Source organism: Anopheles darlingi, chromosome 2 (genome assembly GCF_943734745.1).
Source record: "Anopheles darlingi chromosome 2, idAnoDarlMG_H_01, whole genome shotgun sequence".
NCBI classification, from domain to species: domain Eukaryota; kingdom Metazoa; phylum Arthropoda; class Insecta; order Diptera; family Culicidae; genus Anopheles; species Anopheles darlingi.
Genome location: NC_064874.1, coordinates 63,959,846 through 63,977,203, shown reverse-complemented (window position 1 = coordinate 63,977,203; position 17,358 = coordinate 63,959,846). Strand labels below are relative to the sequence as shown.

Here is a 17,358-nt window from a genome sequence, read left to right as displayed (position 1 = left end):
GTTTAAACACTTCAGCTGAGGAGGTCTAACAAAACGAAAAAGGAGTTTCCTGAATGACGCAAAAACAGTTCAGCACCAGCCGAGCAGCAAACTTTATTGGATGAAGTTGGTAGGCAAACTCAAAACCAACGCTTCGGGGTCATTAAACTTTGTTCGTCAAGGTGTTTTCAACCGTTTAGGTGGAAGTAGAAAAATGTGTAAGGAGAAAAGGGAGATGAAGACGCTAGTGTTGGTCTACCAGAAGGGTGAGAAAAATGCGTTATTGACATTTAGAAAATTGAGAAGAAAAGAAATCATCTGTATGTGTCAAATGAATTAAAATTTCTATAAACTGATGAGCCACTACATAAAAGGACGAAATGTGAATTCATAACACGACTAATCAACTCACAAGACCATTGCTGTTTGTAGCTTTCCGTAAGCATTTTTATTTTAAATACATTTTACAAATAATATCTTCATTAACATTAGCAAAAACAAACGCTTAAGACTAAAGAACATGCTTAACCTAGCTAACATTATCTTAGTGTAAGGCCCTACACGCTCTCGGTTCGAGTATTATCACTGGGTGGATAAGCACTGCCACCAAGACTCACAGATATGCCAAGTCAAGAAATCCATTATCCAACGAATCGGGCGACTCTCTCAGTAGCAGACTGCAGGAGCTGTCAGTAAACCGATCACCGTTGCTGTTGCTATTGCTGTTACTGCTGCTATTATGGTTATTGTTGTTCGTATCGCTCGTCCTCGAGTCGGCCAGACTGTCGAACAGGCTGTAGGTAGTAGCATCGGCACCCCGCTCGAGCAGATCACTCAGCGCACTGATATAGGTCTGGGCCATCTGCAGCGTCTCGAACTTGGACAGCTTGTGATCGGGCCCGAGCGTCGGTACAATCTCTCGCAACCGATCGAACGCTACGTTCAAACTATTCATACGCTTCCGCTCCCGAGCGTTCGCCGCTAGACGACGTTTCCTCATCACCGTTGGACTGGCCGGCATGTTGTCCTTTTTGCGATGATGCTCACCCTTCAGCAGTGCCGTTCCCTTCCGTGGTTTGTACTGGCGGCGCGCCGGAACTCCTGGTAGTGCCGGTGCTGATCGGCACAGTTTATCCTGCTCCCAGTTCTCTTCGTTTCTGCACTCGGTCCGAACGGTTTCCGGTACCATTCGGAGCGGTCGTCCGATGTCCTGCTGGACGCTGCTGTCAGCGATTCCATGGAACAGCAGATCGTTCGATTCAATCTGCACAAATCCCGTTTCACCGTCGAACATTGTGTCCGAATAGCTGTTGACCAGCTGTCCGTAACTGTGGTTGTGCTCGGTACCCGAAAAGGATGGACTCGTTTCACCGGACGAAACACTGTAGCTGCTGTGACACAGGGAACCATCCAGCGGATAGTTGGGCAGATACGTCGATCCATCGATCAGGCTCATCGTCGTCGAGGACATGGGCACGTACGAGCTCAACCGATCGATACCCATCGTGTAGTGATCCATTGCGACACGTGACAAGGACACTTGAACAAAACGGAACTCAGCTCACACACACACACAAACAGGACACCATACGATGCGAGGTCGTCGCCACGTCGCCACGTCTTCCTTTGATCTACACCGGATCAATGCCACGATCGTACTGCGCCGGTATGTGCCGGGTTCGTCCGCGGTAGGATGCTACTTACTCCTGCGCACATCCTGCGCCAAAAGGATCCCTCGGCCCTGACCGAAGCCCTGACCCTTCGCGGTGATCAGACCGGCGATCCGGCGAAGTGTAACACACCGGAGGGCTCGGGATCCCTTCGCGCACCTTAATGACGCACACACAGAGACGAACCCCTCGGTTCGTCCGGTCGTCGATCCGATCCGAGGGGGGTGCGATCGGCGATCAAAGACAGCATAATTTATCGCACGTGCTCGGGCCGGCGACGGCAAGGGGAGTGCTACAACCGAGCCGACGACGACTCCTCACGACCAAGGGGAATGTTTCGGAAGGGAGAAGTCCTAGTTGTGTGATGATGATCCCGCAATGCTCTAATTGTCGGTAGCATCTCGGTAGCTTTTCGAAACAATATTTTGACCATCTGCAGTGTTGTCTTCGTGGTTGTATGTGGTCTACATGATTCGTTAAGTTACGTAGAGCAGGAGCATTGCTTCACTGGATGGTCGTTTAGCAATGGATGTACTTTAATCAAGAATAAATGTTGCGACCAGATTGCTCCCTGTTTAGGTCGATTAGTTCTGGTAACATCTTGGGCATTCGGTTGACAAGTTTTTTTTTTGTTATCGCCTATTGAACTCTTGTATAAATCGATAAAAGTTCCATGCCATCCTCCATGCGGCGTCTACTCTCGACGTGACAAGGATTAACCACGTCATCTTGCCATCGTCAATCTAGTGTACATTGTTCTATCGTTCCAACACGGAGCCAACAAGATGGCATCCGAACGGCATCGAAACCGATAATCGCATTACATCGCCTCCTTTTTGTCAGCTCACGAGCTCAAGATAATCTTCCAAGGTTACGTTCCAACTTTCTTGCTCGGAAACAATCGGATAGAGGAAGAGAGGAAAGGAAAAACAATAACATCGAACCAGTACACAGCATCGATAATAGAATTCGGAGGGCAAAGTTTGTGTTGACAGGCTGGCGGCCAGATTGCGGGCGAACGTTGTTTCTAATCCCCGCCTGACTTACGCCAATTGATTTCCGATTCATCGATTACTGGGAAGGGCGTCATCGTGACAGGCGCGCAGATTCATCGCCGCAAATCATTTCATCCCGGTTGTTATCACCGTGTTTCTGTTGATTGATGAAAGAACGCGGAACATGGCGTAAGTTTGTTAATGTCTTCTTTGAATGGCTATCGTTGTCTAAACGATTCAATTAAGGTACGAGCGAAAATGCAAAAGAAAACACAAACACTGTTGCGTTACGCTGTGGAGCATCATTTATCCTTCATCCACCAGATCCGGTACAGGCGGAAACGGTTTAAGGAGATGTATCCTATCAGCATCATATTTCATGATAAGAAGGTCTGATTGCTTGCATCTCGTGCCACAAGAATTATTCCAACCGATAGCAGCAACAGTTATACGTCCCCTAATACGATTTGGCCTTCATTAGCAAGGATTGTGCGATGAGTTTGTTGCGGGCATGCCGCAGCATCGTTGGCAGATTTCGCTTCCCGAAAGCGCCTGCCGAAAGACACGCCAACGCGTCAAGGCCGCGTTGCAAGCGATGGGGCACGATGAGCGGACAAAAATGTTTATTAAAGACCTTTTCATTCATTTTCGATGCCACCTCATCGTCTCATCCATAATAGATGCGTAATAACATTAATGAACCGGCCACCAGCTACCAGATAGGCCAGTGCTTCTGGTCGCGAACCGTCAGGACAGCCGGACACGCGTACTGCCGCTTATTATCGTTGTGTTTGCCGGTTCGGGATCTCGGACATCGCTTCATCGCTAGGGTCGGTCGCGTGCTCCTCGTGCCTCGTGGCCCGTGGGGCTCTTGGGCTTCCCTTTGTCTCGATTGATTCCTTCGCCTCGTAACGCAGTGCTTACTACGAATCCTGGGGCTTGAGTCGATGTACGTGTGTGTGTGTGTGTGTACTATGTTGTGGCGTTTGTGGTGTTTCTTCGAAAGGGTCTTTAGCCCCCCCTTCTTTGGTTTCTTCTTTGGTCTCTTCTTGCTGATCAAGATGCTACTTTGCCGAGCGCGCCGCGTAAGGATTCGGAATAGGAACATCTGTCCGGTGTTTTTGTTCTGGCACGCTTTGGTCCGGACATGCGTTCCCGTTCGCTGGTGCTGCTGTTCCTCACTTACTCTCTCTCTCTCTCTGTTTGTGTTCCGTAAGCCGTTGCAGTAGTTACTGTCATGGTTCGTGCCAGGACGTGCCCGTTAGGGCGCGGTAGGTGTTAACTGGCTGCCGGCAAAGCAACCATGCAGGACATCATGATGATGGTTGTTTGCTCTCTCCTGCTGCGATCGAAAATGCCAGATCGAAAATGCCGTTAAGTGCAAGGATCTTTTTGGCTGGATTTTTTGCCCGGTTCTATCTGGTAGAGGAAAGAGTTCTTTGTTTGTATGCACCTTTGCAGTTGGCCGCAACATGATGCAATTTGCAAGATTTTTTTATTAAATGTTTTTTTGTATTTTATTCTATATGTTTAATTAAATCCGATTATAATTAAATGCCATTCAGCAGTTTTTAGATTTTTTTTCTTATTTAACTTATTCGTTTAACTCTGAATATATCAAGCCGAGGTAAAAGTTTAAATGCTTTTAATTAGAGTGAGTTTCCATGAAAAGGCGTAAGTTTTCATGAACAGTGAGTTCGGCGTTGGAACGCATCGTTTTAATTGTAATAAATTCGGTTGATTTTGGTGCGTTAGCAATTGGTTATTGATATTTAAAATGATCTTTTTCGTTTGACATCGTTTTCGGTAAATTCATTTGAAGATTGGCTTTCCACGAATTAACAAAAAAACATGATTCGTTACGGTGGTTCAAGGAACAACTCATATTAAGGAACGATTTCCGTGACATTTTGTGTATAAATATAAATGTATGAGTAAGTCGTTTTTATACTACTTAAATATAAATATGATTTATTGCAGCGTATTGCAATCGGTGTTGGAATTCACCAGTATCGTTCAGTGTCCTGCATCTGCTTGCTGGAGTATCCGCATGAAACGAATTCAAAAGAAAAGGGTTTGTTAGGTTTATAGTGATTGGTGGACGGTTTTTTTGTTTGAACCAAGTGTATATGCTATACACTACATTTTTGAAATTATAGCTCTTTTAAATTGAATGGTACATACAAGAAAATTACTTTTTCTCTTATTGTTTTACATTCTAAAATTAAAATTAAATAAACATCCCAGACAACACAAAGGATAAATAAATACGGCTCCAACACCAACCAGTTACCAACAACAAAAAAAAAAAAAACACGAAGGATAAAATGATTTTGCAATGGAATAAAAGCTAATTATATAAACGACGAAGAAGAAGAAATAAATCTCTATAAAATATAAAACATCTATTTGGTTGGTCCATTGCTGGGCATAAGATTAACCAGACGTTAAACGTGGCGGACGTTGCTATTAAATGCCTTGCTAATGTATCGGCATCTACACGTCACAATCCGTCAGCACCAACCATAAGATTAGGGCGATCAATGGCAACCCCCCCCCCCCCCCACACTCAGCTGCTACAAGGATTAACCATGTCATTTGGAATGTTACGATCCTGTTTACATTCCGATACGGTGATGGACCGCGCTGGAGAGGGAAACCAAGGATAACACATCGTTTCGCTAACAGCCCATGCCAGTGTAGAAGGATTCACGTCCCGCTGTCCCCGGGACCACATCTGCAAACCGCGCGTATCGTGAGGGATCATAAATTTTCAATTCCAATGACGGCAAATTCAATTATCGACGACAGTTTTACAATCAATCAATACCTACTCACATCGCTGGACGGATGGATGGATGGATAGGAACATCAGGAGGGTCAGCACGCGGGTTGCCCGGCTGGTCTGGTCCAGACCAGTCGGATCGGAGCGCGCCCTTCTATGGGGGATTGATGACAGGTAATGAAGCATATCAAACAGCCGGTAAGGGCCCGTCCCTTCGCTAAACAGTGTACGAGAGCGAAAGGTTGGCTTCCTGATTCCGTTGCCGTTGATGCTACGGTGACCTCGGGCTCAAACCTCGAACATAAGTAACAAGCCGTCGATGTGCTTTCGGGATGTGAAGGGAGTAAGGCACGTCGATCGACCGAACCCGGTACCGGTCCGGTGTCAGTTGTCGATCGGTCGGAGGGTGCGCAGCGACTCAACCGTTCCTCAACCGCCTAAGCTAAGCCCTGCTGACCAACTGTTGTCCATGGACGGCGCATGGAAGTGTGGCGCACGTGCACATGATGCGCACCCCAACCAGCCCTACTGGCCAAGAAGGGATAATTAAGGACTCTTTTGCGCTACTCCTCCTCACCCAAGCCCCGTCGATCTCGCGACCTCGTTCCGCTCCAGTGACGAGGATACGAGGTTCGAGGAGCGGCGCATAGTGCACCATCAACCATAACGCATCGCAACGATCGCAAGGATCTGCCGCTGCTTCTTTGCACGTTAATGCGGTTTTATTCGTTTTCTTCCCCTTTCGCTGACTTCGCTTGGGTTGTCCTGCCATTGTAGAGTTTAGATTTGAAGCCAAGACAACGTCCATAAGGACGAAACCGGTCGAAAACCGGTGGACAGTGACGCGTTGCCGAGGGTCGTAAGGCGTAAGGATGCTTCCATTAGACAAGACGGTGAAGACGGTGTTGCAGCAGCAGCTGCTGCTGCCTCCGTGGCTCTGCTCCGTGCTATACTTGGATAATTGAATATTCATAGAGAGTCGTTGGAGTGGCCGTTTATGGTTCGATAAACATCACGCCGTCACTCTAACTCTAAGGACAGGATAAAAGGGCGAATTCTTTCTCCAGCTGTACTGCTGCGAATAGTTCGAATCGCAACCATTTCTTTTGGACACAATTAGGAGCCGATTGGTGCCCTGGACAAGTTGTCCAACACTCAAACTCAAACGTCACCGAATTTCTCTATTTTCCAATCAGATTATCTGCTCCGTCGCGTCGCGATGATGCTGACGCGGCTGACGGTTGCCAAGGCGGTTGCCAAGACGGTTGCCAGTTTCGTCACCCGTCTGCAGCAGCAAATACGCGCGGACAATTTGTAAGGAATTCCAATCCTATTATGCTACGAGTTACGTCGTGTCAAAGCAGCAGCGCACAGTGCTGAAGCGTTGATGCAAAGAGTAACCTCTCCGTTTTGCGAAAGGATATGGCGGTGGTGGAGGTGGATTAAAATTCTGCAGACAACCGCTACGCAGCGCAACTGCTTTCAATGGCCTTGGCTTTTCGAGCGATCCTAAAGCGCCACTCTGCGCTGTGTGTGTGTATGTGTCGAAAACCATGAATAATAGATTCTTCCGATGCGTGCGGGGGCGAGTTGTCAAAAGGGCACCCTTTTTGAACTATTTGCCAGTAACTGTTGGCACCGCGAGTCCGATCGCGTCGAGTCCTATCGGCTGGAATGGTGGCGCGTCTGCGATTTTGTGCCCAGAAATCATGTTTACCCAAAAGTGCCCACCAACAACCGTTGCCGTTCCGTTGTTTGTCGAAACGAAGTAGAAGATACCTGCGAGAATGTCAAGCGAACGGTGAAAGTGAACTTTCTCAGCTGTAACGTTAAATATTTGAAAAGATGAAGGAATGCGGTTTTCCTGGTTGCCACCATTCTGGCAATCAGAGGAAGAAAGAAACCCAATTTCTTCGCCAATCAGTAGCAGTGTAAAAGCAAGAAAACTTGGAGTTGCACTGCTCGCGAGGTTCACGGTTACGGGAGTTGTCGATTGCACCGCGCTCGCTGCCGCAAACCTCCATTAAACATTTCGTGAACCGATCCCTGTTGCCTGTGGGGCGTACGGTGGTCAGGAACGAAATTAACCAGATCGAATTGCACGATAAACACGATCCACCTCGTGAGGACCCTTGCCTGTATTTGGGGTCGGGGAGTTCATCTGCACGGCACCCTTTAGTAGCGGCACCGAACCGGAAAGACTTGAACGACGGCAAAGGCCGAACGGGTGTCCGAACGCGTGCCACAGTTTTTACGAGGGCACGCGAGTTTGTTTTACTCCTCCGAAAGGTAGGTGAGGAGGGATGATGCGCTTCGTTTAAGCTGTGGCCAGTCGAGCGAGTAATTTATGGCCCCGGAAAGGATGCACAGGGCATATGATTTTTCATTCGCGTGCTTTACGTGAAGTAGAAGGAAGTGCTCCGCGTCTGCAAATAACTCATATCGATATCGAACAATTATTTGGATATTGCATTCGCTCGGATTGATCGGAGGATTAAATTTATTTTCCGAAACGAAGTCCGAAATTTATAAATACTTCAATCAATCTGTACGGTCTATCTATAGCCGCTAGTAATGACGGACACCGTGTTGAAAGAATCCCCCATCTCTTGAAACAATTCTATCAAATATCAATTTTTCGAGTCATTCTTTAGAAATGGACTACTGTTTAATCAAATCAATTATTCACGAAATCTCGGGCAAACGAAAGGTGCGGTAATTGCATTCCAAAAACTATATTGAAATAAATGTTTTATTATTGTTAATAACAAATCGAGCTTCGGAGAAATTAAATGCTATTGATAAAGTTCTCGGTTTTCAGTTTTTCTGGGCTGTTCTGTTATTCCAAAATTCTTTGCAGAATACATATCTCATTTTATTTTCGTAGAACCAGTTTATCTGGCTTTACACAGCCTTACTTTCTTTAAGTGTTCTTTCCTCATGATCAATCCACTTCGCATTTCCAGCAACGATTGGATGCATTAATTCTTAGCTTTTATATCTTTTAAACTGATCAGTCTTAAATTGAATAAATTTTAGTTGCTTTTGGCGTATTCATCTCCAGCGGCATAAATTTAAATAACAAGTACTGTTTATAAGGTTCAACTTATAATATGTTCATATAAATAAATACCTTGTTGTTAATGCTTTATCGTAATATCATATGCTGTAAACGCTATGCCAGCAAGAATTAGTACAAATAAAATGATGAGACAATAATCTAGCAATGTTATAACGTGTCAAACCGAACGAATTCATACAGGGGTTAAATATTAGAACCTTCTAGTTGCTCGAAAATCTTTCTTTCGTATGCTTTGGTTCTTATTTTTGCTGATGGATGTACTTTACTTTGTCTTTGCTTTACCAAACTGTCCTTGAAATAGTTGCAATAATTCTGGATAATGCTCTATGCTTTGAACAATTATAAAAGTAAATAAGAAATTACTGCCTGAATACGATTTCGTCAGCACAGTTCTGGTTACTGTAAGATAAGTCTCTTCTATCGAACCATTATCCTGCGTTCAACGATCACAGTAGGTAAATATTTAACATATTTTTTTATGTTCCATAGCATACTCGATAAAACGTCAATCCCTATTAAACATCTCTTCCCGTCAATTGACCTCTCATCATCGAATGGCTTTCCTGATGCAAAGCATACACCGCACAGGAAAGTGTGTGGCTTACCGTAGGTGTTACGAAAATAGATATTCTAATTATCGAACAATCAAAATACGCCGCTGGAGGTGATGGCGGTCGCGCTTTGAACCGCACCGATAGCGGGTGCATGGGAAACAAATAGATGTACGACGGATTCCACACGGATCAGACATATCGGATCATCGGTTGTGGTCGACGGACTGGGCCCACCAGTGGGCCACCAGCGTGTTCCATCATCTTCATCAATCTTCTCAACCCACGGCCCACACCACACAGAACCTGACGTTCGAGATGATGAAGATGATGTTGATGCTGCTGATGATGGCGATGACGATGATGATGATGATGGTGGGGATGAGCATGATGATGATGCTGTTGCGCTGACCACCAACCGCCCCGGATTAAGATCTCAGTGAGTTCCAATAGATTTTGATTAATTCACCGGAACTCCTAGGAACCGGGTTGCCGGGGTTTGGTTCCGTTCACAAACCACAAACGCACCGCGTTGGTGCGGTGTGTGCGGTGAGAGAAAATCAATAGATAAACGAGCCGATAAGCGCCACAACCGAAAAGCCTCGAAAAGCTGTAAGTCACGCGGGCTGCGGACCCCCGCTTGCGGTCGGCGTAACCTTTTGTTGCGGCAGGGTGCGAGATTCGGCCACCACACGGATGCTGACCACCTTGGCGAGCGAACTCCACGACGAGATGGATCACTGAGCACGGCAAACATCGCCAGCGACCCCGGAAGAAGGTTTAGGTTAGGCTCTTCTCCGGGTAGTTGGTGAGGGTTGCCCTATCATGCGGCTCGCCGAACATCAAACGATGGATTGCGCATTATGTGGCGTTAAATTGTTGATAGTTTCGGCAGATTATCGCCCTTAATGAAGCAGTGAACAATTGGGAATGCTGAGGGAAAAAAAATCCAAAAAATTAAACCACCGAGCACAATTACGTAGACAAGTGCGTATTGACGAGCTACGTGTGCATGTGGCTGGTTTTACAGGTTCTCACCAAACTTGAAAGGCTTCGGGTGGTACCAAATGAAAAACATCTCAACCACGATTGACGTGTGTTGAGTTCGCTTCGGTTAAGTTTGATGACTTCATTCAACACTTTGAGACGGTTGCTATAGGGTTTCGCTTCAATCAAGAGGATGGTGGATGCGGGGCAAATATGTCAATCATGTTGGCGCGTGCCTGCAAATCTAGGCCATTTTAAGTGGTTAGTCTAAAAACCAGGCTATCTTTGGTGGGTTTAAAGTTACCAAAATCTCGTATGCTCGGCTATGCACGGAACACGCTGGGAGCGAATGTGCTACATCGTTGATTTCGATTTTTGGCAAGCCCTACAAACAGTTTCCGCTGTTATTTTGATGTTTGATGTCAAGAAATTCTGTCTGTTCCTTACGCAAATAGGGATTTCAAATAGTATACAATAGTTACGTTTACTTTTTCGCTGTTAATTAGTATATTTTTAATTCTATATATATAATTCTATATATAAATTATATAGTATAATTTAATTCGCTAGACTTGGCGTTTTAATGAACAAGAATATTGATTTAAACGTCCAATCTTTTCACCACTTCAAAAACACTCTGCAAACAACTATTTTACTCTAGAAAATCACTAAAATCACCTAAAGCTCACAGTACGAAGTCATATGGTCCTTATTCAACCGTTATAGCGATTCCTTCTCGATACTATGAGAAAATCCAGTCTAGGTGATAAAATTTTAAAAATCTGATTCGAAAATGAGTTATAATCGAATAATCAAGGTGTTCGAATGATAGAAATGAACTAGTTGTAGGCGTAGTAAACATGTTAATGAACTTTCGTCGCAAAACCAAATCTTATAGGAGGAAGCAGGACACAAACGCTCCGATGGTCTCCAATAACCGATAGCGGGGTACCCGGTTCGACAGTTCATTGCTTCGCCGGCAGTCAGCGGGGCATCTAGTTGCGACTTACTTTAAGTTTAACTGTTTTTATACGTTTTTAACTAAATTAATTGTTAAATATTTTTATCCTGTTCGCCTTCACTCGTCGAGACCTATCAATTCATTGTTGTGTGAACAATATTTTCGGTTGGATCGCAAATCGTGCAGCGTGCGGTTTGAAGGTCGTAAGTTCGTTGACCACCTAGTTCGTTAGATGCAGTGCGTGCTGTCTTTTTAGTCATATTGAGCAAATTGTAGAATAACAGGAAATCAAGGCGAGGATACAATTGATTTTTTTTTTTCGGTTGTTATTGTGATAAAGCAACTCGTTTGTGTATTTTGTGTCGCAACAATCCCCACTGCCTCCGCGTATCTCAAGCCTCACGTTATCGTATGCTTGATCAACTGTGCACCGAACAAAAGAGAGAGTCGACACTTTTTAGTTTGTTTTACGTGTTTGTACGAATTAAGCGTATATCGTTAGGAGTGTTCCTAAATCTATTGTTTCGTCGAACGCACCATTCTACTACCGTAATCATCTGAGTTCTTACTACGGTAGGTCTAAATGACGCCACCTTTCGAATGGCTGCTACAAAATGGCGTGGCATCCATTGAGCTTCTTCATCTTGATCGCTTTGCAGTGGAACTGTATTACCAGCCTACGCCATCGACCATGAGTAATACCAGCATGACTAACAGCATCTATGAATCGAGATCCTTCCCGGATCTGGTGGCCAATTTGACCGCCGAGAGCGCTAAAATGTATAACGGCAGCCAGCCGTACCCTGGGCAGGTGGGTTTTGATATGAAGGGTTATAGCCAACAGGTATTTACATCGATATTTCGATTGAACTATCCAGCATTCCTTTCATATTCATTTCACATCTTCCCTCCTTCTGGGTCCTTTATCCCTGGGGTTGTCAGGTCGCAACGCATGCCTCGCAAATGCATGGCCACTGCTACCAGAAGCAGCGCTATACACCGTACCCTAGCCCCAACTATAGTGGCATAGCCGGTGGACCTAGTAACTGTGGTGCACCGAGCACTAATCAAAGCAATCTGTGTCAGTCCAATGCGAATCAGTTGCAACCCCCATTTCAGCCAGGAAACAGCTACGGCCAGCAGCAGGTTTCCAACAAATCGCTGAATTCTTCGCTCAACAGTAGCGGTTCTGATTCGGGCAAGAACTCGACCTTCTATAGTAACAACATTAGCGGATGTAGCAGCCCGCATCAGAGCAACTACTCCACGGATAGCTTGAGCACCGGCACCAGTATTAGCAACCTGAGTGTCTCGATGAATACGAGCGGCTCGGGAACGGGAACCGGGTCGTTAGTACCTACGCCACCATCGGAGCAGCCATCCAACGGGACAGCATCGGATCCTGAGAAGGAATCGGTGGTGCTGCAGATCAGCAATCTCGATGCGTCCATCGAGGAGCACAAGATGCGCCAGTATCTGCTCTGTCAGCTGAAACCGATCACACCCGTCCTGTCGCTATCGATCGAAAGTCCTTCGCTGGCGAAAGTGAAGGTTCCGTCGGCGCAAGTAAGCATCCTTTCGAATCAGTTTCCACTAAACCCGCTAATGATCCTTCAATATTCTGGTATATAGTGTGCCAAGCAGGTGGTGGCTAATCTTCATCGCAAAAAGATCGGTCACAAGCGCATGGTCGTGTCCTACATACGAGATCCATCGTCGGCCGAATCAACGGCCTTACGATGCCAGGTAGCAGGACTGTTGAATGACGTACCGTGCTATACCCTACCGGTAAATAGATTCCGGGAGCTATTTCAGTCCCGGTTTAAGTCGACGATCTGTGTGCTCGATTTGTATCGTATGCAGGACATCTGCACCGTCTCAATTGATAAGAACGATGAGAAGTACATCACGCTCCATCCCAATCTGGTCGATACACTGAGAAACAATCCGCTGGTCGAATCGTCTCAGCACAGCGTTCCGTATTGTATGTATCACTTCAAGCAGCAAAAGGAGAAGGGTTGGGCAGAACAAGAGGTTGAACCGCTTCCGAGTGTCATGATGAGTATTAACCAGCTGCAATCGCTGATATATTCGCTGCTGAAAACGCACAAAAGCGACATCCCGGTGGCGAGCATACTTTACTGCATCGAGCACGAGCTGCAGGTCAACATTATACCGAACGAAAATGGAGTTCCACTCGAGCACCTTCTGTGCTGCATCCGAGGGGTGCAAATCACCAACAACAGCTTCGGCATTAAGGTGCTCTCGTGGTTAGACCACGAGCTCAATTCTACCAAGGACAATGATGGTAAGCACAAACGGAAAACCTACCTCGTTCATTCGTTGCTAGGGGGTCTTGCTTCGACTGCTTCTTGCCGTAGTGTACTATGATATGCCTTACATGTTTCCCCCACTCCATCTTATCGCAGATGGCTGGTCCGCAAATCTACGCTATATGCCGGTTAGTCCGTCGAACGAGTTTTTGCAACAAATTTCACGCGAAGTCGTTGAGCTGATCAAGATGTCACCGAAATCGACGATGCGCTTCACACGCTTCATTCCAGCCTACCACAACCAGTTCGGCAAGCAGTGTCGTGTGGCCGATTACGGATACACAAGGCTGATCGAACTGTTCGAAGCTCTGGCACCGGTGGTGCAAGTGATGGGTGACGGTGAGAACCGTCATATTACGCTAACCCACCGTACCCAGATACGGCGCTTCACGAACGATCTACTCAAGATTTTGCGCAATCGACCAAGCAAGTCGATTCTTTTGTCCCAGCTACCGTTTATATTCTCCCACGCCCAGAACCGACTGTTCGATGTAACCGATTACGGCGTCTGTGACATCTACGATATCGTGGATGGACTCGTGTACAGCAACTCGATTGTAACGAAGGTGTGCAATGAGGATGATATGCTGATCTCGATCGTGAAGAGAAAGCAAACGCCCGCAGAGCTGGAGAAAACTGCCGTGTTTGCGGCGGAGGTAATAGAACTGTTTCGCAAGGCACCTCAGTTTTCGATTCCCTTCAAGAAACTCGTCCGCTCGTATCACTATCATTTCGGTTACCAGTGTCGTTTGAGCGATTATGGACTGCTCAAGCTGTCCGATCTGCTCGAGGCACTTGGAGGGCTTGTGGAGGTTAGACGACGCTTCCAAGCTATTCAGTCAAATGCTCACTACCATTCCGTCGATTTCAGATGGAACAAAGTAACGATGAGGATCGTAAAACGTATCTCAACTATAGGGTTGCATCTAGAATCTTCGCCGAGCAGGTACAGGAGATCATCAAACACTGCACGGGCAATCCTTGCTCTACGGTGCGCCTGAATGGGATCCTCAATGTTCATAAGAACAAGTACGGCTATCAGCTGCAGGCGGGATCACTCGGGTTTTCCAACATGTTCGACGCCATAAAGGCACTGCCGTACACGGAGGTGTTTGAGTCCGGTGGCGAGTATATGGTGATCTCGTACATGGAGGATCCCACCTTCCGCATGCGTACATATGCGGTCTGCATCTTGCTGATCGAGTCGCAGAAGGACCGTTTGCCGATCATGGAGCTAGCTCGCGTTTACCAACAACGTTTTCGGGACTATCTGAATGAGAAACAAATCGCGAGCATGAAGCACGCCTTAACGGTGAGTCGAGGTCTTCGTTGCCATTTCCTTTTTCAACCGTTGTACGAAAGGCATTGCTGTAGTATCGATTTGTATTCAATACTGGCCCAATCGATCTGATCGCTCCACCGATTATTGGGATTTATGTTGCATTTAATGCGCTTTTTTTACAGATCGAAGTGGATAAAGGGTTGAATACTGTGACAATGACACCGCTGATGAAGTTTGTCGTGCGCATGGTACAAGTGTTGAAACAGCGAGCCCCAATCACTCTGTATGATCTTAAACAAACCTTAAACGTATCGCTGAAAACGTGTTTCGAATTCGGTAAGCATCACTGACTTTTCGGTCACTGGAATGGTGTGTGAGAAAGTATCATACTGCGTATTGCAGGTTACCAAATTTGTGATTTAATTATTTATTTCTTTGCTCACATTGTTTTTTACGATCACGTTTCCATTTGGCTCCAGGATATCCAAACCTGTCATCAGTCATCAACGCCTTTGCCGATGTATTCAATGTTGCCAACTTACCGTACCTCAACGAACGCAGCGAAATTGATCTGAACCGGGAATGCATCCGTGAGTATCAACAGTGGGTTCTTGCTGTGACTCTTACCACGGGATCAACATGCTATTTCTACCCTCGTCTTATTTTTACAGTGTCCAAAGTGTCCTTTGCGGATCGCAATGGTACAATCGCAAATGGCAAACAACCGCCTGCAGCTAGGCCTTATCCACCATCCACTATCTCCTCGACGAATATGCCATACGGGGGTGATCCTTCCTGGCGTCTTGGAAGCAACCCTCCGAACTTTGCCCCAATGCCACTGCTGAACGATCCATTCGCTATGAAAGCATTGCAACAGCGGACCGCACCTTCACAGCAGTATCGCCAAGGTGCACAGCAACAGTTGCTTCCGTTGCAGGCACTTCTATCCTCCCAACAGCTTACTCAACAGCGTCCTCCGCTCAATCCGTCCTTCACTAATAACCGTAATACAAACATAGATCTGCCCAATCCTTGGTGCAGTGCGAACAACGGTAATCCCATGGTGTCATTCCGCGGTGACGGTATCGATTCCTTCTACAAGGAAGCCAATTATCAAAACGCTTTACTCACTATGCAAAATGGTGCGATAGAGAACTCACTGAATAAGTTTCGTTCGTCCGATTATACATTGGATCTGATGCCGGCCGCGTTCCAGACGGGCTGTTCCATGCAGCAAACGGCTGTTAACAGTGGCCTCGCCGCATTGCCACCCCAGCCCAGAATCGCGGAGCAGCCTCCGAATGCCAAACCGTCCCTTAGCATGGGACAGTTTGGTTACGAAAAACGCAATCTTACAGAGCTATACAACCGTCGCAAATCACTGTTGGAGCTGTTGTCGAACAATTATGCCCCGCCCAAACCGGATACTCCGCCAGCAACGGTACGTATTGGTTTTCGGCGTTTTTTGGCCAGTAAACTAATCGCATATCCTTTTTCTGTTTCAGAATCTTCCTTTCTGGCTGGATCCGATTTGGAATGATACTCTCGCTTCCCTGGAATGCTGCTCAATCGGTAAGGATACAAACACATTGGTGAGTTTTCAACATTTCATAGCCTCCCATCGGTTTCGGATGCATTCCTAATTCCATTTCTACACCGCACAGCTCAACATACCGATTCCGGAGCTGAAAACTTTCAATAATCTGCCACCGCTCGACACACCGAGCATTTTGATGCCGAAGAAGGATCTCATCTTCACCTTCGATCAAGATAAGTAGCATCGAGAAGCGCATAGAGTGAGAGCGATGCTTCCAGTTTTATTTTTGTCCTCCCTGAAGAATAGATCTCCTTCGTAACCAAAAGAGATCCTTTTGCGCTTGGCTTTCGGGCCATCTTCGACATGCGGGCGGTTCACTGGACCGTTTGATTTGTCCTAATATATCTGATAAAATAGACTGTGCAATCGAATCCCGCCACGGATATCGAACCAGGCCTTCGGGAACGATTTCAACTAAAAACCAAAAAAGCCCATGCGTAAAGTGTTCGAGGAAACAATGTGCTTAATGTAGGTTAGTGTCTTAAGTAGTTATGGATTGTTCAGTTCTCTTATCTTAGGTTGGGCTTTTTTGGCATTATTTTTCATCGGATGACTGTTTGTTTGATATAAGTTACAAAGTGAACCATTTTAAATTATTGTAGAATTGAAGAAAGAGCATTCTCCCAGTATCGGTTAACGCGATGGGAGAGCAACCACACCTTAGGCTAGAAGTGATGCGAAAGATGCATGGTGTAATCGGCAATTAACCATTGTCACGTGTCGATGTGATAACAACTCTCTCACTCGGAACGCTTTTCAGGAAAAAGAGATACTTCCTTGCAGTGTGAGCGATGAACTGTGATTGTAAAGTTGTCCTACTTACCATTCGAGTGCGTCGATGGTGTGCATAGCTTTTGCTTCCAATATAGTTTAGAAACAATATCAATTTACTTTCTAACAACAATAGAGTTTAGAAACATTTTCAGTGTTCATTTGTTCGTTGATTTTAAATCACCTGTTATGAGTTATTTGGAACAATCTATCTTCGGTTACTTCCTAGATTAAGGATTAAGAGAAATGTTTCTGGCACCATCTTTACCTTAAAAACAACGATGGTATCGTTTACGAGCAACAAGTAGTAGTAGTAGTATTAATAACTGAAAATCTCAGAAAAATTGCATTACGGTTATAATAAG

The 17,358-nt window shown here is 45.9% G+C and overlaps 1 protein-coding gene across 1 annotated transcript; it reads left to right on the top strand.

Moving 5' to 3' along the window:
* Nucleotides 1–1,672: 1,672 nt before the first annotated feature.
* LOC125959436 (uncharacterized) lies at nucleotides 1,673–16,403 on the top strand. Its single transcript, XM_049692260.1, has 14 exons — nucleotides 1,673–1,772; nucleotides 6,626–6,743; nucleotides 7,839–7,982; nucleotides 11,743–11,854; nucleotides 11,953–12,334; nucleotides 12,404–12,576; nucleotides 12,643–13,318; nucleotides 13,440–14,155; nucleotides 14,215–14,655; nucleotides 14,808–14,961; nucleotides 15,105–15,215; nucleotides 15,297–16,066; nucleotides 16,131–16,217; nucleotides 16,290–16,403. The coding sequence occupies exons 1-14, from the start codon at nucleotides 1,673–1,675 to the stop codon at nucleotides 16,401–16,403; spliced, it is 4,098 nt and encodes a 1,365-aa protein (XP_049548217.1).
* Nucleotides 16,404–17,358: the final 955 nt, after the last annotated feature.